Raw genomic sequence first — 24,292 nt, forward strand, 5'->3', positions numbered from 1 at the left:
GGCGGGGAAGGTTATGACATCAGCCTTTTGGGATGCACGTGGTATAATACATACTCAAAGACTGATTACTGAGCCAGTTATAAACTATTTCACTGCGTATTTGGTTGCAGTTCTTTTCTTCTATTCCAAATATTTAGCAATTGTATTATTTTTGAGAAGACTCTGTTTAAAATTGTACGCATATACATATTCAAATGATTCCTACAAACATGAATTTTGAACAAATGCTTATGATTTAAAATATAATTTTTGTATTTATGAGTTGTGACAAAAACAAGAAAACAGAAGGAAAAGAATGCAGTGACACTCAAAGTATATCCGCGAAATCACCTAACTAAAAATACATACATACATAAATACAATAAACAAACGGGCGCGAACTTAAAAACATATAAACACACCTACCAACAACAACACGCACAAGAAACCAGGCAGCTGAAAGGAAGAGGAGGAATACAGGAATTGGCGATAAAACTCGCACACACATTTCCACATATTATCCCCCCAAAAAAACCTTGCGGGAAGATAAAGTGAGTTGTATCGCTTCCATTTATTATTGTTGCATATTATGCACGTTTGTATGTATGCCTAAAGTTACTGTTTTATATACCAAAACTTTCTAGAAAACATCAAAATACCGATTTAAAATAAATATAAATACATGTCCAAATATATAGGTACTTAAAATTGATAGCCTTATATGCTTAACTATATGTTTCCAAACTCAACAGTTTAAAAAACAGAAATAAGCATTTACTTGCAATATTTTCTGGCAATACCTCTTATGTTTAAGCAGGATTGCATAAATTAAGTAAGCAAAGGCTCATACAATAATCAAAAATTGTAACAGAAAAAACAAAGCAAGAATTGCAAAAAAGACGTACATACATATTCGCATATATACCTAATAGAAATATATTTCTTCTCATATATTCTTAATATATGTACATACATACCACAAAAAATATACACAGAAACCTTAACATAGAACATATGATTATTTACATATGTACAGTATATAATAGTGCATACGGAAAACATCTGTTTTACCGAATCCGTTTTCGCAATCTCTTTTCGTCGTGCAAATAAAAAAAAAACAAACTTACAAAAGCATTACAGCATATTGTTTGCTCATATAAGATATTAGCACAAACAATTTGTGCATACTAATCAAAAAAGCGAATTGATTTCTCTAACGAGCTCTCAATTGCTTAAGAATATAAGAAAAAACATAATCATAAGCGCACAAACAATTCGTGCATACTTATAGGCTAGTTAGTGAACAACGCAGAATCGTGGGTCGTGTCAGCTGGCACGACCTATCTTATGGGCGCGCAATATAACTGAACAGTGAAAAACGCTACTCCCTTCCCTCTGACGTGACGATGACGTGAGAATCTGCGACATTTGGATTTTTGCCGTCGCAAACGTCTCAGATGATTGCTCTCTCACAACACAGGGTTGCCAATATCGATATACTGCAGTAATTATCAACTTTTATAATTCAATCTGTTCAATATGTTTGAAATTTTTTTAAAATAACTCAAAATCAGAGTCGAATGCTATTATTTATAAATATATAAACTATTTTTAATAGTTTGTTTTTAGTTTTGATATTTTATATTGTAAAAAATTGTAATTGAAAACAAAGATGTGCTCAAAACTATATATGCGTATTGGGCAATGGCAACATTGTTCAAATGAAAACAAAGCAAATATGGCTGATTTCTGCGTTTTTACCACGTTATTGACTGTGCACACTTTTTGCCGATAAGGAAGGAAAAGGAAGGAAGGGAGTAGCGTTTTTGACTGGCTAGCCTTTTAGGCACAAAGCGAATTGATCTCTTCAACGAGCTCTCAATTGCACAAAACATAAGCACTTACAAGTCCAAGCATTAGGGTGTACCTAAATGCAAATCATTCGGACATCAAATATTTTAATTAATAAAAAGCGCGGTTTTTTAATACCAATTAACAGTTCAACTATATTTGCGAACTAAAATATAAATAAAGAATATTATTTTGCAAAAATGGTTAACAACAACAATAATCAAAATACACCTGTAGGAGCTACACGCTCAAAACAGGTTGTTAAACTCATTTCACAAAGTGACAGTTTATTAAGATACTGCACTAGATTTGCCTCTTCGTCGATTCATGAAAACTCTGAATCGTTATTAGAAATCAAAATTCAAAATCTTGAAAACTTTTGGACTCGCCTCCAAGCGGCTCATGACGCCATTCTAGATTCTAACGATTCAGATACACACAATTTCAAATCATCGGCTTACGATATTTACGAAAACTGCTTAGACCAATATGAAGAAACAGAAGCTATGATCTCCTATCAATTAAAGCTAATAAAAGCAGTTGCACCTACGCCATATCCGAGGGTAGAGCTGCCACAAGAAGACGGTCAGAAGGCAAGTTCAGGCATCCAACTCCAGTTGCCCGCATGTGACACAGAAACCTTTTACGGTGGTTATGAAGAATGGCCGTCCTTCCGGGAGATGTTCATGGCCGTGTACATAAACCATCCTCAATTATCACAAGCGCAAAAATTGTATCACCTCAGATACAAAACGAAAGGTCAAGCAGGCATAATAGTAAAACAGTTCGTTCTTAATGACGATACTTTCAATTTGGTTTGGGAAGCTCTAAAAGCTAGATATGAAAACGAAAGAATACTGGTCGATAAGTGATTAATTTGCTGCCAAATTTGCAAATAAAAATACTAATCACTTTCACGATGATTAAATAAAAACGCTCACGTATTTAAAGTGTACAATAATTTAACGTTTATTTAGAACCGAAAAATATGTTCAATATGAAATCCGAACACACGTAAGTATACGGAGCGGGGAGGATGTCAACCGGACCGCTGAGTGATCAGAGGAGGTGATGCCTTCAACAATTCCAGTGCGCAATAGTTGTAGAAAAACGTTGAGTTTTAGCGAATTTGGTACACTGGACGAAAGCTGCTCAAAGAGCGGAAATGTGCATATCGTCACCTGAAATGCAAAATAACGTAACAACATTTACAGAAATTTAAAGTGGCATGAATGAAACACGCAATGAAACAGAATAGGAGTGAAAACAAAATTTAATATTGGTTAAAACTGATTTATATCTGACTGCAGAACCTGAAAATGTTGAATATATATAATATTATCTTTGTAATTTGAAGTGATGAAGCGTAATCAATAAGACACTCAATTTCGAATTTTTTGATGATACGTTATTTTGCATTTCAGGTGACGATATACATATATATCGCTTATTTGCTGCAAGACCGGCATAATTCAAAAAACGTGATTTTTGAGTTAATGCCGCAGAATTGTTCGTTATATCATACTTCATGTTGAGTGAAAAATTCATATGAATACCTCTTATATGCTCCGCTTGAGAAGAGGTGTAAGGTTGGAGTCACCGTGTAAGGTTGTAGTAAGTTGAAAACTTTAAACGCGTTTTCTGGCGAATCGATTTTTTTGACTTATGCCGGTCTTGCAGCAAATGAGCGATATGTAGAACGAATGTTGACGGTCGAATCTGTGTAACGAATTTTAATGCGCGAAAGCTGATGTGCGGCTTGTGCGGCTCGAATTGTTTAGTACGAATGTGTTGCTATGCGGATAGTGTCCGACGAATTGACTGCTTTCCCTTTAACCGTCCTTTTTGTGGAGTGGGTTGGCGTAGACGTGTTGAGTTGTGCTGTAGTGTCATCAGCTGTGGTGAATTGCGATGTAGCATTAGGATGCGCCAGTTTTACCGAGTAAAGGTGGTGGATGCTTAACTCATTTAAACAATAAGCAAGTAACGACACTTTTAAATTTGCCTAAAATTAAAAAAAGAAACAAGTGAAGAATTTGTAAAACTACAATGCACTGTTTCTAATTGTTTGTCGCATTACCAGAAAAGTCGTTACTTCTATGGGAGCAATCGCTCTCATCACGAAAAAAGTGCCCAACGTGGCAACAAATGAAAGATTTTCTCACCACCCAATATGAAATTGCGCAAAGGTTAGAAGAAAAAATAATCAAAACTAAGAACAAACATGACCAAAATGGAAGCTTAAATAGACCCCAAGTTAGTAACAAAATCAATTCAAACAAAAACTTTTACAAAATGCAATCGTTCACATCCGAACAGAAAAAACATACGTCACAGCGAAGCACAAGGTGGACTAGTTACAGAACCAGTTACCACCATACCAACTCTAGTTGAAGACAAATACCTTAATTCACAATTAAGTAAATCGCAAAATTTAAAGAAACTTCCATTAACAAACAAATCTATAAAAGATCAGTATTGTGAGCACTTCTCTAAAGCCACAACTACTCGATCAAATAATGACCGGTACGTCGTACGACTACCACTAGAGCCACAATTTTCCAACACTCCACAAATGCGTTTAAAACACAAAAATAAAGTTACCTCTGAAAGTATTTATATTAAACACAAATACAACTTTTCGGCCCTGCAGGATGGCTTTCGCCAATAATGAAAAAAAAAAAATCTGCGCAAATCCCAGAGCGGTGGCGGGCTACTACTTGCGAAATGAGTGCTTACGTGCATAAATATTACCTAAAATAAAATTTTACAAAAAATTAAATAATATTCGCATCTAAATAAGCGCTCCTCACATTGGTGATTAATGGGAATCAGCTATAGAAAGCATTAACTCAATTATGAAGAATTTTCTACTCTATGAATCAAAGCAGTTCTCCATTCACGGCCATTCTCTCGCAAGATCCCTCTAATTTCACAGTCCTCTCTCCAGGGCTAAGGAGTACCCATTATCGACATATCTGGCCAGGCGTGGAGTTATTATACTTCATTAGCCGAGAATAAATAATATCCAAACAATTGCCGATAATACAAAAAGGGAATATAAAAACAACCGGTATGCCAAACCGATAAAATAAGAAATTGTAAATAACCGTTATAAAAGTAAACAATTTTGTTTACTATAATAAGTCGTCAAAACACGCAAAAGGAAATTACTACCTCAAGCACCACTGCTAACACAATATACAAATTTATATTAAAATAAAAACCGCTTCTTACAGGTAAAATTCTGTGCCTTCGGCTACTCCACAAACAGCCGAATTATATGTATCAGCTTATACATAATACTAGGCAAAATATTCGGCTAGGGGGCCCGGGATTTTAAATGAGTTAAGCATCCACCCACTTTATCCGGAAAAAACTGGCATACACTAATAAAGCTCTGCTCAATATTACCATAGTCGATGACACCACACTCGTACAACACACAACTCACCACACTATATCAACCCACTCTGCATAAATGATGGTCCCCTGAGCAGATACACTACATTCGTTTTGGATACATTCTGTGCTGAGCTACGCCGCGTGAACCTCATTCGATTGGATATTCGCCATAAGTTCCTACGCGCCAGAAACAATTTCGGGTCAATCCAGTTCCTGCTAGCGGCATCCTGTCTCAACTCAACAATAATTAAATTGAACACAACACCGCTCTAAATTCATCTGTTTGTAGATATATACAACTTAATTGTATTTTAAATATACAAAACATTAAAGAAATTGTACACCAAATAACCCGCGCATTTTCATTTGCAATATTGATCGCGAGTGTTAGTGAATTTTGCGTCCCCCAACATTGAGGAGTTTAAACAATGTACATATGTATATAACCAAATATCTATCTCACTTAGTTTTGGGTGATGCATAGAACCGTGGTGTGATGCATAGAACCGTTAGGTGATGCATAGAACCGTTATTTTGTCTACCGCCCACTTTGAGAATAAATATTTTTTTAGCGCCCCCATTTTTTCACCTATTTAAAAACTATAACTTCAAATTAATTATTGTGACCTATATATGTATATTAACGGAGAATTCTAAACGAAACTTTTACTATATATAACCAGCAACTTGAAACCTGAGCGCAGTAACATACAACGGCGCTTAGGTCTCAAGTTAACTCTTACGGGCTCCACCTGCCGACAAGAATGATTATTGAAACACAACTTTATAGTATTATTAAAAATAAAATTAAAATAATCGATCCATATATAAAAACTAATGTGAAGGATGAATCTGATGCTGTTTAATAATTCCAATTTACAGAAGAACAGTCGCAAGTCGCGACAAGCAAACGATTTTTATTTTTAGTAAGCAGTTTTGTCACAGCACTAAATCCACGTTCACACAAATATGACGATGGGAATGCTATCAAGAATCGTTGAACGATTGACCACAATCCAGGGTACAATTGCGAGATCGGTTTTTTAGCCAAAATTCTTGGTAATCATTTTTGAACTTGATTTTTATTTCCTCGTTTGTTGTCAATTCTATAAGTTCTTCTTCCAGCTGAGGTGACATTGCTGTGTTGATATTTGAAAACGGATCCAACACCCAGTCTGGTATTTCCAAATTCAAAATGTCCTGGTATCGTTCGGTCAAGTCAATGTGGAGGTTTTCCAAATGTTGGCAGTAGGCAAACAATACGTCGTTACTGCAAGATACTGATAAATTCGGAAAATTGTGAAACTCACGTCTTTTTGTGTAGAAGCAGTTTGGCTGCGAAAGCAGCAACGACGTTTTTTGTTTTATACCTGAGACAGACATGTAGTAATAATACCATAAATGGTACAAATACCATATGTGTGTCACCAAATACTAGCAAAATACCTTATGAGCAATCTAGTATTTTGTTGGTATAATACTATGATGTTTCTTTGTGGTATTTGTATAAGCACAGCTAAAAAAACAGGTAACAAACTTTGCTAAAAGCTTATATACCAAAGCTCTTCGAAATATTCTGTCAAAATGACTTAAAAAATTAATTATTGAAATGGAAAACAAAATATTTTTCACATTTTTTCTTCTGGAAAAACAGCAAATGCCTCATTTTATGTGAGGATTTTAAAGAGACTTTAACTAAATAACTTGTTTGCGATAAAAATAGATTAACTTTACAGTATTTGAAATAATTGTACTTATTTTCTCCATAACACACATCTACATATTTATTGTTTACATTTTTTTGAAATATTTAATGCCTATGAAACAAAGGTAGTATTTGAGTTTACTACATTGCCGTGTGTGTCAGCAACGTAGTAAACAGAATACTATGGTTTTGTTACTACATGTCTGTCTCAGGTATTAACTAAATTTAGTTTATCGCCTTGCAGTTGGAGATTCATGTCGTTGAACAATTTATACAGGTGTGTCATGTAAGCTATATCATTCTTTGATGTTATGAGCTTGTCTTGAAATTCTGTATCTTTAGTTTCCAAGAACTTTATAACAGAGTCAAACAGGTTGTAGAATCGAGTCAGACAATTGCCTCTTGATAGCCAACGAACTTCAGTATGAAACAACAAACGATTGAAATCCTCGTCATTAGTAACACAAAGCTGATGAAATAATCTATCATTCAAAGAGCTGTTGCGGATTTTATTGACTGCTTTGATAACATATTTCAGTGATTGAAATACATAGTTTTTCACTTAAGTTTCTAAATGTTGTCTATGAATAACGCAATGTATGTACACCAAGGACATCTGGAATTTTATTTTCTAAGTGCGCTATTAAGCCTTTATGGCAAATATAATAATATTTTTCAAAGGAATCTCTTTCTCATCGCAAAACTTTTCCAATATATTGAATATGGTTTCGCCTTTTGTATCGGTCTCTAAATTTCCAGCAAATAATAGTTCTTCACATATTTTCTCATCATTAATAAGCCTCACCTAAGACAACAACAATGCTTCATTAGTTGGTAACGTGGACTCATCGAGCTGAATTGAGAATTGGCTTGTCCTCAGGTGATCGCACAATGATTCTTCAATGTTTTCAGTCGTTTCATTAATTCGTCTTTGCACGGAATTATTACTCAAAGGAATTTTTCGGATAATATCTGCGGCCGGTTTATGAAGCACGGCAGTTATTACTTCATTTATTGCTGGAAATATTAACTCTTCTCCGATGTTATGTGGTTTACCTTTTTGAGCAATTATCAAAGATATATTGTACGAAGTCCGTCGTCATCTTGCTTAGCAGCCGCCGAAAATAGTTTTGCTACACTTGGCTGAGTACAATGCCTCTTCTCTAGGTCTTGAAAATATGCTACATTCTTGTCTCTCTTATCTGGATGCATTTTATTCAAATGATCTTTCACGCCCCCATTTTCTTTCAGGGTCTCTTACCGCCCCTCTTGACACCTGCAGCGCCCACAAGGGGGCGTTATCGCCCACTTTGGGAAACACTGCGTTAGATGAACAAACTTTAATAAACTTTGTAGCAAGAAGTTGTAAGAGTATTAAAACAGGCGAAATTCGTTCACGCCTACTTCCCACATAACAGCATTAAATTTGACTTTTCGTTCCTTTTACAACTGATTAATCTATCTTCAATGAAGTCATCGGAATAAAACTTTATACAAATGCTGACTACAAGACTTGTAACTTTTAGCGCCCTAAATACTAATAGGATGGAGTCATGTGTAGAAGTTCACGCAAGTGAGGAAAGTTCTCTGATCGCCATTCACTTGGGAGTGGCCAGAAACGATTCTTTTGCATATGACTCAAGCAGCTCACGACTTCCGGTCTTTGACCAAGTATCCTCTGGGTAGCCTAAGAACATCCGTTTGAAGGCGAGCTAACGTGAGAAGGCGAAACATCCCCTGCATAGGGTTGTGCGCTGGGTTTGGGACCCGCCACGTAAAAAAAACACCCCCCATGAAAAGGAACAACAAGCCTCGGATGAGTGACCCCCCTTTTGATGACGACCATGGCAAACGAAATAAGGACTACGAATTGAGGGCATGCACCTGGAATGTCCGGTCCCTTAATTGGGAAGGTGCCGCTGCCCAGCTGGTTGATGTCCTCGTGAAAATAAAGGCTGACATCACCGCCGTCCAAGAAATGCGATGGACGGGACAAGGACAGAGACAAGTAGGTCCTTGTGACATTTACTACAGTGGCCATATAAAGGAGCGCAAGTTTGGTGTTGGATTCGTGGTGGGAGAGAGACTCCGAGTACTATGATTCACTCCGGAGAACGAACGTCTAGCCATATCGGCATCAAAGCGAGGTTCTTCAACATATCGCTGATTTGCGCCCACGCCCCGACGGAAGAGAAGGACGATGTGACCAAAGATGCTTTTTATGAGTGCTTGGAGCGCACTTATGTGAGATGCCCCCGCCACGATGTAAAAATCGTGCTTGGCGACTTCAACGCCAGGGTGGGCAAAGAAGGTATCTTTGGCACTACGGTCGGTAAATTCAGCCTCCACGAGGAAACATCCCCAAATGGGTTAAGGCTGATCGACCTCGCCGGGGCCCGAAATATGGTTATCTGTAGTACTTGATTCCAGCATAAGAAGATACATCAAGCTACCTGGCTGTCTCCGGATCGAAAAACCACCAACCAGATCGATCATGTTGTGATAGACGGAAGACACGTCTCCAGTGTTTTAGATGTGCGTGCGCTCCGAGGTCCTAACATCGACTCGGACCACTATATTGTTGCAGCCAAAATTCGCACCCGCCTCTGTGCAGCAAAAAACGCACGCCAACAAACACAAGGAAGGTTCGACGTCGAGAAGCTGCAATCACAACAGACAGCCGAACGTTTTTCTACTCGGCTTGCACTCCTGCTCTCTGAGAGCACTCATCAAAAATTCGGTATAGGGGAACTGTGGGACGGCATTTCAAACTCCTTACGTACAGCTGCAACGGAAACCATTGGTTTTCGGAAAGTGCAAAAGAACAGCTGGTACGACGAGGAGTGCCGTGTCGCAGCGGAGAGAAAACAGGCTGCCTACCTCGCAACGTTACGATCGACCACAACACGTGCGGGATGGGATAGATACCGAGAGTTGAAGAGGGAAGCGAGACGCATTTGCAGACAGAAGAAGAAAGAGGCCGAAATGCGTGAGTACAAACAGCTCGATAAGCTGGCCGACAGGGGTAATGCTCGAAAATTCTACGAAAAGATGCGGCGGCTAACAGAAGGTTTCAAGACCGGAGCATACTCTTGTAGAACCCCCAAAGGTGATCTAGTTACCGATGCCCAGAGCATACTTAAATTATGGAGGGAACACTTCTCCAGCCTGCTGAATGGCAGTGAAAGCACAACACCGGGAGAAGGCGAACCCGATTCCCCAATTGATGACGATGGAGCAGACGTTCCATTACCCGACCATGAAGAAGTTCGAATAGCAATCACCCGCCTGAAGAACAACAAAGCGGCAGGGGCCGATGGATTGCCGGCCGAGCTATTCAAACACGGCGGCGAAGAACTGATAAGGAGCATGCATCAGCTTCTTTGTAAAATATGGTCGGACGAAAGCATGCCCAACGACTGGAATTTAAGTGTGCTATGCCCAATCCATAAAAAAGGAGACCCCACAATCTGCGCCAACTACCGTGGGATTAGCCTCCTCAACATCGCATATAAGGTTCTATCGAGCGTATTGTGTGAAAGATTAAAGCCCACCGTCAACGAACTGATTGGACCTTATCAGTGTGGCTTTAGACCTGGCAAATCAACAACCGACCAGATATTCACCATGCGCCAAATCTTGGAAAAGCCCCGTGAAAGGAGAATCGACACACACCACCTCTTCGTCGATTTCAAAGCTGCTTTCGACAGCACGAAAAGGAGCTGCCTTTATGCCGCGATGTCTGAATTTGGTATCCCCGCAAAACTGATACGGCTGTGTAAACTGACGTTGAGCGGGACCAAAAGCTCCGTCAGGATCGGGAAGAACCTCTCCGAGCCGTTCGATACCAAACGAGGTTTCAGACAAGGCGACTCCCTATCGTGCGACTTTTTCAATCTGCTGCTGGAGAAAATAGTTCGAGCTGCAGAACTTAATCGAGCAGGTACAATCTTCTATAAGAGTGTACAGCTGCTGGCGTATGCCGATGATATTGATATCATCGGCCTCAACACCCGCGCCGTTAGTTCTGCTTTCTCCAGGCTGGACAAGGAAGCAAAACGCATGGGTCTGGCAGTGAACGAGGGCAAGACGAAATATCTCCTGTCATCAAACAAACAGTCGTCGCACTCGCGACTTGGCACTCACGTCACTGTTGACAGTCATAACTTTGAAGTTGTAGATAATTTCGTCTATCTTGGAACCAGCGTAAACACCACCAACAATGTCAGCCTAGAAATCCAACGCAGGATAACTCTTGCCAACAGGTGCTACTTCGGACTGAGTAGGCAATTGAGAAGCAAAGTCCTCTCTCGACCAACAAAAACCAAACTCTATAAGTCTCTCATAATTCCCGTCCTGCTATATGGTGCAGAGGCTTGGACGATGTCAACAGCGGATGAGTCGACGTTCCGAGTTTTCGAGAGAAAAATTCTGCGAAAGATTTATGGTCCTTTGCGCGTTGGCCACGGCGAATATCGCATTCGATGGAACGATGAGCTGTACGAGATATACGACGACATTGACATAGTTCAGCGAATTAAAAGACAGCGACTACGCTGGCTAGGTCATGTTGTCCGGATGGATGAAAACACTCCAGCTCTGAAAGTATTCGACGCAGTACCCGCCGGGGGAAGCAGAGGAAGAGGAAGACCTCCACTCCGTTGGAAGGACCAAGTGGAGAAGGACCTGGCTTCGCTTGGAATATCCAATTGGCGCCACGTAGCGAAGAGAAGAAACGACTGGCGCGCGGTTGTTAACTCGGCTATAATCGCGTAAGCGGTGTCTACGCCAATTAAGAAGAAGAAGAAATACTAAATACATATGTTATTCCTACTGCCTATGACTGACTTTCGTCGAAAATATCGATCACTCTTTTACTTATAATAATGAAATTCAGAGAGCAAATATTTCTAATGACAATGTTACTGTCTGCCTAAGATCGGGTTAATAATACCCGTAGCTCTATTAATTATAATATAAGAGTTTGAAACTTCCGGTTGACTTTAAACCATATATCGCTCGTTATTAAGTTTATAATGATTTTCGTTCAATCGAGCAGACTTTTTGCCGAATATAATCAATGGATGAAACTATATTTTCGAACATAGTTTAGTTGTCAAAAATAAATGCAATCAGACCAAACATTCTTCTAGCCTCAATAAATCCGATATATGTAGGAATTTTTAAGTTTACAGTCGGTTTTAAACGGTTTATATCGGTGTGATATTTTAATAAAATCATATGTTTTTTAGCACTTTGCATGTCTCTGATGAAATGAGTTTCGATTCTCTGGTTGACTTTTTTCTAATGTTTGATTTGTAAGATCAAACTTTAAACTTAAATCTTGGGAGGGAAAAAGTAAAGATCGTTTCAAAGCTGAGAAATATTTCATTCTGATTTTATTTTAAAATCCTCCCTTAGATACTATTTTTCAAAATATCTTAAATAACTGAATGTATGTGTATGTTGCCTATTGTTTTAACATATGTTTTGTGACCTTGGGTTCGTTTTCATGTGCGTACATTTACGAACAGTTGCTGGATTATTTCGGATTAATTCAAGAGTTAGTGAAGATAACTCCCATTTAATCCTCAAAATTTTAGAGAGTTAGTTGCATTTCGTTGGCAACATTGTAAAAAGTGGCAATTTTTATCTATTGTGAATGAAAAACAAGCAACACTGAAGATAATTTATTCATTATTTTCATTGCTTATAACTATTTTAGGAAACTATGTTAAATAACTAAACTAACTATGTTTGTGTGTATTGCACACTACATGGGGTTGTTTTTAACTATACAATTTAATAAATGTGTGTGTGTGTTTAATGTTATCTGATCTGTAAATTTATGACTTGTCTTTACCCATGCATTTTTATTATTATGTGATGCGCATTACATGTAAATGCATGAGTATGTTTATGTATATGTATATGTACGTATGTATGTATATTCAATATATTTAAAAATAGATATTTATTTTTAATTGTATTTTGGCTTTGCTGATAAGTAAGCATGTTCAATTTTGAACATTCTCCCGGGCGGCGAAAGTGACTGCTGGAAAAATGACTACAGCTTGCGATCCTTTCATGGTCGACAACTAAGTGACGTTCACGATTACGATGGTGTACCTTTGATTTTACCTTCCTTTTTTTGTGTCTTTGTATACTCTGCTGCACTGATTCCGTCCTTCGGTGATTGTTGTACTTATTTTGTCGGCGGACATCTCATTCTTTTCTTCCTCTTGGCTTTTGGGTTCAGTTTTGCACCTTCTGCTGTCATTCCTACATCGTCAGCGGCTTTAAATTCTACGTCTTCATTTGACTCTTCGTCAGGTAGATCAGAGTCCAGTGTTGAACTAGCAATCGATATAAAATCTTGGTTCTGCATTTTAGCAGCCTGGAGAGCTAATTTTGACTCCTTTTCATAGTTTGCAAAATGTTTTCCTTTTTTGGTAAGATTAAGATTTGGCTCAACTGAAACACCTTTGCGCTTTTTTGGCAATTGTGTTGGTTTGTGCAAAACTTGAATTTCCTCTTCCTTCTTATACGCTTCAGCATAATCTTTCAAAATGTTATCAATTACTTCAGTTTCGTCCTTATCTTTAAACGATTTAACATGGACATCACTTTCCCACATTTTTCCAAAATGTGAGCCTGCCGGAAGAGATAGATGACAAGATACCAGTTCAGTTGGTTTTATCTAATTTTTGAAGGTTTATGAAGTTCTTCAAGGGATTCTTTTTCTTCTTCAACTTCATTTTTTTGTTTTTTGTCTTCCCCTATTAGTTCTGCTATCCTCAGCAGAAGACAGATATATGCAAGATAGATAAAAGATTGGAACTGTTGTACATTTTAAATCCGAGTCAAACGGTACAAAATGTATGGTTCTTCTTCTATAGTAAAATCGTCAAACAGGACATCACGCTGAAGAGATATATAGCTTATTTTGAGCTTTCCTTCTTGTAATCTCGCTTTACAAAGATTGAGATTTTGGAAATACTCCGCCGTTATTTCAAAATACAAATTTTCAACTTCAAGAAAAATGTTTGAAAACCACTTTGTGGGAAAATTGTGCATTTGAAGAAACACAACTTTCAAAAGTTTGATATTATTACTTTTTATTGTTTTGTGGAGATCATCCATTACTTTTATGAGCAGTTTGAATTTTTCTCTTGAATATGAAGATTCCATGATTAAAATCAAAAAGTGTTGGACATGTGCAACACCGTTTCCGATAAATCCGCTTGAGCATCAAGAATTTTGATCCTGTTTATACCCATGATTTTTTCCGCAACACTTTTCGTATTTGTGTAACTGCTGGTATTCTCCAAAGAAATCGTTGGAGGTATATTGATTTGGTCGACTGGTTGACCTTGCTGTGACTCGACTCACAGCCGCTGAATATTTCTTGGATAGCTTAGAGCACTGCGTTCAGTCTCTGCTAAAACGGCTTATGTGATCAGTTTAATATGTGGGAATATACACTCGTCTTACAATTATTTTTGTTTTAATTTGCCTGTATTTGAACAGGTCTTTTTTGTATGTATTTTTATTTATAGTAATTATAATAAATTTTTTGTGAATATGTAAAAAATAAAATAAAATAAAAATTTTAAAAATTAAAAAGTTTTGTTAGAAATTGTAAGAAATTTTAAAAGTAGGAATCAAAGAATGCAACCCTGCATCAGCCATCGATTGGTGATATTAGAGCAGGACAGATATACTTTTTTATATGACACTGCTGAATGAGCGCAAAAGAGATGTATGATCACGTGTATACGTACTTGTGTGGGGAAAAGTTGTTAGAATCCTCACGCGGCCTAGGACAATCTACTGTTTCATTAGTTCTTTAACCGCTCGTAGCATAGATAACTTGATGCGAGACTCTTTGGTTCGAGAGAGAGTTGTCAAAACTCGCATTTTTTATAACATTTGCCAATGATGCCACTGCTGAAAAATACTAGATTGGGTATATAATAAATTATACAAAATACTAAATTAAACACTTTGAAAATGCATACATATATAAATGCTAAAATGCAAAATCATTAATTAATTTACATAAACATTTATTTTGCCAAAATATGTTCGCATAGTTCAATGAAATTCCATTTCACATTAATTTCGTCAAGTAGTTATAGCGCTGCTCTTCTGGCATCCCGCCTTTTTGACTAACTGCTGATTGGCGTCACCCTGATTGTGTTTTGTTGCCAACTCAAAAAACAGATCAGGGTGCCCTGCCAGCTGACAAGCGAGAGAGCAAGAAAAGAGATTCTGATCAATTTATCTATGACTCGTAGTTGGCAGGTGTTGTTTTTAACTATGCAATTTAATACATGTGTGTGTGTGTTTAATGTTATCTGATCTGTAAATTTATGACTTGTCTTTATACTATGTTCAGACCGACACTTAATCACACGATTTCGGCTGTTGAATGGATTATCCCACTAATCTTAAAAATTTATCAAGATTTCGCCATACAAAAATGACAGTTCCAAATCACTTCATTGAAATGATTTGAAACTGATCCACGCTAAATCTGTCCGTGCGACTCTGATTTTGCGCAATCTACTTGTCAGCACTGGAAAAATACTAGTCAGCACTGGAAATCTGTTACGTTATCACATCTGATTTAGACACTACAAAGGGAAAAAATGTAAACAAACACATTTTTTTTAGAGCAATGAATCTAATTTCACCTGAAAATCGACCAAAAAAATGAAAAAATGCATCCATTATTTCTATTATATGGAAAATATTAAAAAAAGACGGCTTTTATTTCAAAATACTATATGACAATCTTTTCTTTTGATAAATATTAAGCGATGTGAATTCTTGAATGACAATAACAGCTGTTTTTAATCTTTCTAACGGCAGTGAGAACACTGTTGGGTTATGAAATGTTTAAATGTAATCTAATCTTAGAAATTTTCGGTCTGAACATAGTATTACCCATGCATTTTTATTATTATTTGATGCGCATTGCATGTAAATGCATGAGTATGTTTATGTATATATGTATATATGTACGTATGTATGTATATTCAATATATTTAAAAATAGATACGTATATACATAAACATACTTATGCATTTACATGCAATGCGCATCAAATAATAATAAAAATGCATGGGTAAAGATAAATATCTAATTTAATTTAATTACGTCGATTTTAATATAAATGGGTTAGTTCGTAAATGCAGTAATTTTGTGCAACCCTGCTGCATTCTTGCCGGCTGTGGTTGCTACTGCACAATCATTGCGATTCTACTGCCTTGCCATTGCGATTGTGCTGCGAAGAATTTTTTCGCATTTACGAACGCCAGAGAAATGGAATTTTTAATTAACGTAATTATTGATAACCAGGAAACTCAGAGTGAGAATATTTTATTGAATTACAATAAAAAAAGGATTAAACAAGTAAAGAGAAGAAATCTTTTACTAAAAAGTGATTTAAAAAATTCGTGGGATCTAAATGTAAATAAGGCCTATTATTATTATATAATCATATTAATAATTAAAGACATACATATGTAGAATTAGAAATCATTTTACTCACTCTTCCATTTCGCCTTTGGTTCTACGCAGTTTCAAAAAAATTACTGCAATGGCTGCGACAATTTGTCGAAGTGCTGCAAACTGCATGCATTAAAAAACTTTTGACGAAGAGCAGTATTGCCGCAGGTTTTTTTGACGAACGCGTTGCCCCTGCAAATATGCAGTGCAACCAAGTTACTGCGTTTACGAACTAACCCAATGTTGTATACATGAAGCAAATATGATTACAATCCAAACAGAATTTCGTCGAATGATGAATGTTAAAGTTTCGCCAACATCTAAAAATTGTCTCCCTTGATCTTTACAAATTTTGAGGACTACAAATTGATGTTAGTTGGAACACGATCAGTTATTTAAATATAGTAAGAAGCAACCACATGGAATACAGAAAGTATTTTTAACTTAGGATATTCCCACTTGCCTCCTTCTATTGGTTGGTCATATGAGTACATGCCATAAAAGGCTTCCAACGAAATGGTAAAATTTTTCAAAACAAAATATAACAAATATTATCATCAATTAAGATTCGTTCATATTATAAATTAACTGACTACTCTACTTGAAAACCACAGAAAGCCTACAATCAGATTATAAAACTTTTTAAAGTAAAATTACTCAGAAATTATTATGTCATTTCATTAGGATTTTAATTTTTTCAACAAATTGAAGTTATTTTGCTTAATTGTGTACTGCTGATTAAAATTATTAAAAATTCTGGTTGAATTTGCAGAATCAAAATGCCAAACAAAGAAATTCGAAGTGGAAAAGGAAAGGATAAATTGAAACCTTCTATACGTTTTAAGCAGTTGGCTCTTAGTGCTTTAATTAACCAACAATGGTTATCCGATTTAATAGACCAACAAAGAACAAAGATACCGTTGTACCGCCCGAAAGTGGCAGGAATACTTACAAACAATGTATGTATGTTGATAAATTATACTGCATTCTTTCTTTTAAAGCCCTTCATTTACAAAGCGTAGGAAAAAAACATTTTGCATAAGTATCGAGAACTCCGAAGCGATTCAGAAAGAGAATCTTTGGTAAATCTAATGGCCCATCTCACGGTTTTTTCGCAAATACCCCCAGTAAGTAAACTTAACTTAAACCAGGAAGTATGCACTTAGAAAACAATCATATATTGTATAATAGGCGAAATGGTTATAAATCTGCAGAGTAGCTTCTGCGCACAACTTTAGCCTCGAATATATTTTGAGTTTGTTGTGTATTGTGGCGTTGAATCCTGGACATTGGTCTATATTCCTACTATAATCATTTCTGGTTCACTTTTCACTTCACATATTCATTATAATGAATTCCGTTCCTTTGGTTGAGTTTTCATCGCATATGTACATTGCAGAACATGCATACAAAAAAATAAGAAAAAACGTTAACTTCGGCTGCACCGAGCAGCAATCCATGCCAAATTTCGTGAAGATATCACGTCATTGATTCCGATTGTTCAGTTTGTATGGCAGCTATATACTAGAGTTAACCGATCTGAACAATTTCTTCGTATATTACTTTATTATCTTAGGAAATAACCTGTGCCAACTTTTGTGAAGATACATTGTCGAATGTGAAAGTTTTCCATACAATAATTTGATTCCGATTGTTCAGTTTGTATGGCAGCTATATGTTCTACTGGTACGCAAAATTTCAAAATCCCAAACGGGTACCATATTACAATATGAAGAAAACTCAGTGTCATTTAATTCAAAACCAAACAATTTCTTTAGTGAGTCTCCTAATTCATTTGAAGAAATAAAAAGTAGAAGTAGATTCTTATAACATAACCTGGTCATTTGTACAAAGGCCTGAACATAAAAATATAATTGACTGTAAATGGGTTTGTACAATGAAGTACTAAACATAAACTAAGGAACTCAGTGAAATATTTTTTTTTTTTTTTCTCAAATTCTTTATTTACAATCTGTCTGTATTCAAGACAATAAGCAAATGTTCTATAATATACATAACTTTATACTGTTGGACCCCAGTGGGCGCAAAAGTAATATTTTATCTATACTTAGCTTAAGCTAGTGATAAAAAAAAAAAAAATAATGATTATTTATTTCCTGTACGGGAGGTCTAAAATATGAAATCGTTTCAGTCGAAATGTTTCATCCAATAACGCAATAGCTAAAGGGTTGGAATGATTGCTCAGCCTTTCAAGATAACTAGAACTAAATTTCCTAATTTCGTCTTTGACACTTGGTATATTTAGGTCGTTGTTAATTGTGATATTTGAAACAAACCAAGGAGCATCCAGAATCTTCGTGAGGGTTAAGTTCTGATAACGCTGCAAAATTTCAATATTTGAGTTGCTGCAAGAGCCCCAAATCTGGATTCCATACGTCCAGACCGGCTTTAGTATGGCTTTATAAAGTAAAATTTTGTTTTCAAGACTCAATTCCGATTTGGGTCCAATGAGCCAGTACATTTTATTAGTCTTTACTTTAAGCTCTTTTCGTTTTGCCTTAACGTGATTTTTCCTCGTTAATATTCTATCAAGATGGAGGCCTAAGTACTTCACTGTATTACTGTATTGTTCATAATAATACTTGGACAGGAGACTTTTTTCATTGTAAATGTGATATGTATAGATTTATCTGTATTAATTGCCATATTCCATTTTTTAAACCATGCCTCAGTAATTCGTACCTGATCCTGAATCATTTTCGACGCTTCGATCCTAGAACTGCTTGCCGCAAGCATTGCAGTGTCATCCGCATAGGTGGCGACTAATACATTTTCAAGGACAGGCATATCTGAGGTATATATTGTATACAGGATCGGACCAAGAACGCTTCCCTGTGGAATTCCAGCACTAATAGGATATATTTTCGAATATTCGTCTATCACTCTTACGTAAAAGTGTCTATCTAGAATGTAGTTTTTCAGAACAAGGAAAAACGGAGCAGGGAGCACTTTTTTTAGTTTATAAATCAACCCAATATGCCAGACTCGATCAAAAGCTTGTTGAATATCTAAAAACACTGCGGAACAGTAATCTTTACTTTCCAGCGTATTACTAATAAAACGAACAATGCGATGGCATTGTTCAGGAGTACCGTGTTTGTGACGAAATCCGAATTGATGCTGCGGAATAATGGAATTTTTCTCTAAAACTGGTAATAGTCGTCGCAAAAGGATTTTCTCAAATAATTTGGAGAAAGTTACCAGTAAGCTTATCGGTCTGTACGACTTCAGCATGCTTTCAGGTTTGCCTGGTTTGCTTATCATAATGATTTCCGCGCACTTCCATTGAGACGGGAAGTGGTGAAGCCGTAGTATTGCATTGAATAAAAGTGTTAAAAGGTTATGTGCTTTTTTCGTTAGCAATTTAACCACTCTTGCGTTTATTTGATCATAACCAGGGGATTTGGCATTATTGAGCATTTCTATCTGGTTACCAACCTCACATTGTCTTATAGGTCTTACAGGAAGATCCATTTGACAAGGGCTTTCAATAAAATTATTTATTTCTTTAATGACAGAAGGGCAGCTAAACTCAAATGGCTGGAAAGTGCCTTCTAAATGCTCGGCAAAAGCTTCTGCTTTGGCAAGATCGGACCTAGACCATGCTCCGTTAATATCTTTTACCGGATGGTTTCTTGTTTTTGGGCGCTTTATGTACTTCGTTGCTTTCCAAATAGAGTGATCGCTGGGTCGTGTACCTAGACTTTTTAAAAAGTTAGCTGTACATTCATTTTTGAAATCTGAGAGTCGTTGCTTTAGCTCTTTTGTTGCCCTGTTTAAATTTCTTTTGTCAGAGGGGTACCTACTTGTCTGCCATATCTTCCTTAACTGTCGCTTGGTCTGAACCAGTTTTCTTATGTCAGCTGAAAGGAAATCGCTATACGATCTTTGGTCAAGTTGTCGCGAAGGAGTGGAGATGGCGGCTGCTTCATGGATTGAATTGGTCAAACTTTCCACAGCCTCATCCAAATCTCTACCAGATTTTAAGCAAATATTGAGGTTGATATTTTCGTCCAGGCAGTGTTGAAATTTATGTATATTTGTTGTTTTTGAAATGATACTGCTCTTTTTCATATAAGTGTGCAAAAAAGTGTTATAGTGCAGAATGAGTGGAGAATGGTCCGAGCTTAAATCATTGGAATCTGTTATATGGAGGCAATTTTTAGGAATTCCATTATATACGACAAAATCTAGCAAGTCAGTAGTTTTACAAGGATCAGAAGGCCAGTATGTCGGGTTTCCTGTGGACAGTGCTGAAAATTTCTTATTGCTAATACACTTATGTAACTCTTTGCCTTTTGGGTTGGTTAGCCTGGAACCCCACCATGGATGCTTAGCGTTAAAGTCACCACCTACTAAGAATCTTGGTCCCAACGACCCAAAGAAAGCATCAAATTCATGAGCCCTGATGTTATGGCGAGGGGGTAGATATATTGAGGATACAAGCACCTCGGAAGAGTCACATTTTATTTTTATACATGCTGCCTGAATATAATCTTTTGTGATGGGCTCTTCAACAGTATACTTCATATTTGCCTTAACCAAAATAGCAGATCCTGCATGAGCTCTGTCGTTTGGATGGTTTGCGCTTATCAGATCATAACCTCTTATCTTGAAAAAAGATTTCGATGTGAAGTGGGTCTCAGAAATTAAAAATATGTCAATGGACATGGTCTTAAGAAATTGTTCTACTTCTAGTACATGATTTGAAAGGCCGTTGGCATTCCATATAGCTAGTTTTAAATTTAAGGACATAATTTTGTTATAATTAATCTCATCATTTGCATCATAGTGTTCATTAATTCGCTTTGTTTGTTAATCATTTGTTCTATCTTGGTTATTAGAGAATTTTCTTTGGCTAAGTTAATGCTAATATTATCACTAACGCTATTTATAGTTATTATTGTTGTTATTAATGAACTGAGACCGGGTAACATCTGCATATGACAAATTTGTGTTGTTGTCTTTAACTTGAGTTTCCCGTTCCCTATTATTTTTAACATTATTTATTTTAATTAATTTTTGGTATACCAGGCATCCTCTGTAATTCGCTGTGTGTATCTGTTCACAATGGACACATTTCGGTGGGGTCTCTTTCTGTTTTGAGCATTCTGCTGTCGGATGACCTAGGGCGCATTTCACACATCTATAGGCCTTTCTGCAGTAATTTTGGGTATGACCATACTCTTGGCATCTGTAGCACTGAACCAAGGCTCAATCGTAACAACCGCGTTGCACAAATGTTCAATTCCATATATTTCCTTGTTATTAGTGTCGGGGTCCAAGTCTACCAAAAACATATTCAATGGTCTCTTGTCAATGCTGCTTGTAGAATTCCTAACACTTCTGACGCTATGACCAAGAATTATAAGCTCAGCTTTTATTGATGAAATGTCAGTGGAGTGATGAAGTCCTTTAATGACAATCCTAAACGAACGTTCTTCCTTCAATTGGTATGTATGATAGTTAACTTTAGTTGCATTCAGTTGTTTAATTAATTTGCGGTAGCTTTCAACGTTCTTTACCATAAGCCGAACTTCATTATTTTTAACAGTTTTGTAATAGAAATCATTCATAGATATTACTTTTTGAATGTTAGCTATCATGCTGTTTACCTCAGTTACGTCTGGAAAGAATATTGGCGGCGGTTTTGGTATTTTTTCCTTGGCTGTAGTATTTTCATTAATGCTACAGCTGTTATTGCAGTTCATAACATTATTGTCATTGTTGTTCGTGCTAATGTACCCAAAGCACGGCAGAGGTTTTAGATGGGCCTCGAACCCTACCAAGGTGGTTAGTGTGTCCATTCCACACTGCCAATTGGTACTGAAAATGCTTAGCATTCTCAGGGCGCTGATCAACGCATTGATTTGATCCGCTGTGCTTTTGAGCGCCGTGGAGTAAGGTTGTCGTCAACAGGTACCCACGTAAAACACACCGGACGTTGTTCGTGCTAATGTCATTGTCAAGAAGACTGAATCTATTGTGGCTTGGCAAATCTTTACTTAGTTCTCTAACTCTTTTGCTGGTTTCCGGAGTTGGTGACGTTGATTCTCTAGGTCTCTTGGTGGTCACAGTTTGCCACGATGAGTCCATGCTGCGGCAGCATGGATTTTTATTTTAATTAGAATTGATAATAATTATTTATAGTTTTTATTAATATTTTACTTAATTTAATGAATGTTTGATGTTGTTTGTAATATTGTATTAGTTGCACTTTGCACTTATTTATGTAAATCAATCATATGATGTACATATATGGTTGTTAGTGTCTTAGCACTGCACTCAGCTGCACTAGCACATAGTTGTTAGTGCGTTAGCACGAATGATAATGTGTTATCGGTATTTTGTCTTACACCCTCGTTTGTTTTTTTAGCGGTGATTTGCTTTGCATTGATCGCTAAAATATTCACTTGATTGAATGGTTCTTGATATAAGATTGCAACAGTAGATATTAAAACAATGAATGAATACAAACGTAATTGAGTGTGTAGATTTAGAATGGCCGACTAATTTAAGATTCGATATTTCATTGGAATAAAAATTGAACAGAAAGAAATCAGTTGTGCAGTCAAATAGCTTTATAAAAGCCATATAAAATAAAATTAAAATAAAAATGGATGACTCAAACCTGCAAGTAATTCCACTTTCAAGTAAACAAGATTGAGAGGTATTAAATTCAGATGACATGCGTAAATTGATTCGCTGTATAATGTACAAGTATGTCAGGTTACACTTGCAGACTTAAAAACATCTATGTATTAATATTTGAAGTCGATATTGCAATAAGAATAATTCAGAATTATGGAAATATTTTAAAAAGGATCTCAGATAACTGAAGAGTACTATCGATTTGAAGTTAGTTTATGTTAAGAAACCAGATTATAAAAATATGTTCATAAGATTTGTTGGCTCTGATTGGGGTGGAATTGAGACGGACCGAAAAAGTACTACTGTACATTTACTTCAAATATGAAGAAACAAAACTCTATAGTTGCTTCATCTACTGAAGGGGATGAAAACAAATAAAAGCTTTTGACGAAAGTCAAGGTTGTATATGAATTGCAAATAATACTTGTACTTCATGTCACAAAGGATCCAATCGTATTGATATAACGAATAATTTTTCTGGAAAACAAATTTCGATATTCTGACGAAATTCTAATTCTACGATCACAGAAATCTTCAAAATGGCTAAGAAGATGGATATAGATTTATCGAAACTAAAAACTTACAAAGTATTCAGTCCTTCCTGGAAATCTGCAGAATCTCTTTTCATCTCCAGTGGTTTTACCAAAAATAGCACGAAGTAACTTGCTTTAAGGCAACTATATGCTGAGGAAGTGCAAAAATGGAAGCAAAAGAACTGGCTAATTTAGTACTGTAATGGTTCAAAGACAGTTAAAAACACTTTTGCTATTACAACAGAATCTAAAGAACTAATCAAAAATGGACTTTTCCTAACTACACGGCTATATTCACTTCTGAAATTACAGCATTTGAAGAAGCTGCAAAATTAAAACCCGTAGGGTCAAAGAGACTCTCATACGCGGCAAAAACATAAAAACACCAGGAACTTGTTTTGATGAGACTTAAACTCGGCCATACAAAACTAACGCACAGATATCTACTTTCAAAAGATTCACCACCACTTTGCATGAACTGTAATGATACCTTGACCACCCTGCCAGCAGTAACAATGTGGGTTGCATTTTCTTTTTTTAAACAGCAGATGCAGGGTTGCATTTTTTGATTCCTACTTTTAAAATAACAAACAAAACTTTTTAATTTTTAAAATTTTTATTTTATTTTATT

General features: G+C 36.4%; 1 protein-coding gene across 5 annotated transcripts in view; it reads left to right on the forward strand.

The window, feature by feature from the left end:
* Nucleotides 1-17,105: 17,105 nt before the first annotated feature.
* Nucleotides 17,106-24,292, forward strand: part of LOC109579552 (cyclic nucleotide-binding domain-containing protein 2) — a 239,837-nt gene continuing 232,650 nt past the window's right edge. For 2 of the 5 annotated variants that reach the window (XM_049448039.1, XM_049448043.1), the window contains exons 1-2: nt 17,108-17,415; nt 17,479-17,583. In XM_049448039.1, coding sequence (XP_049303996.1) covers nt 17,236-17,415; nt 17,479-17,583 — 285 coding nt within the window. In that variant the 5' untranslated portion in view covers nt 17,108-17,235. Of the gene's footprint in view, nt 17,420-17,473; nt 17,584-24,292 lie in introns of all 5 variants that reach the window. The other 3 variants (XM_049448041.1, XM_049448042.1, XM_049448040.1) reach the window with 3 other exon arrangements.

This window comes from Bactrocera dorsalis, chromosome 2 (genome assembly GCF_023373825.1).
Source record: "Bactrocera dorsalis isolate Fly_Bdor chromosome 2, ASM2337382v1, whole genome shotgun sequence".
Lineage (NCBI taxonomy): Eukaryota > Metazoa > Arthropoda > Insecta > Diptera > Tephritidae > Bactrocera > Bactrocera dorsalis.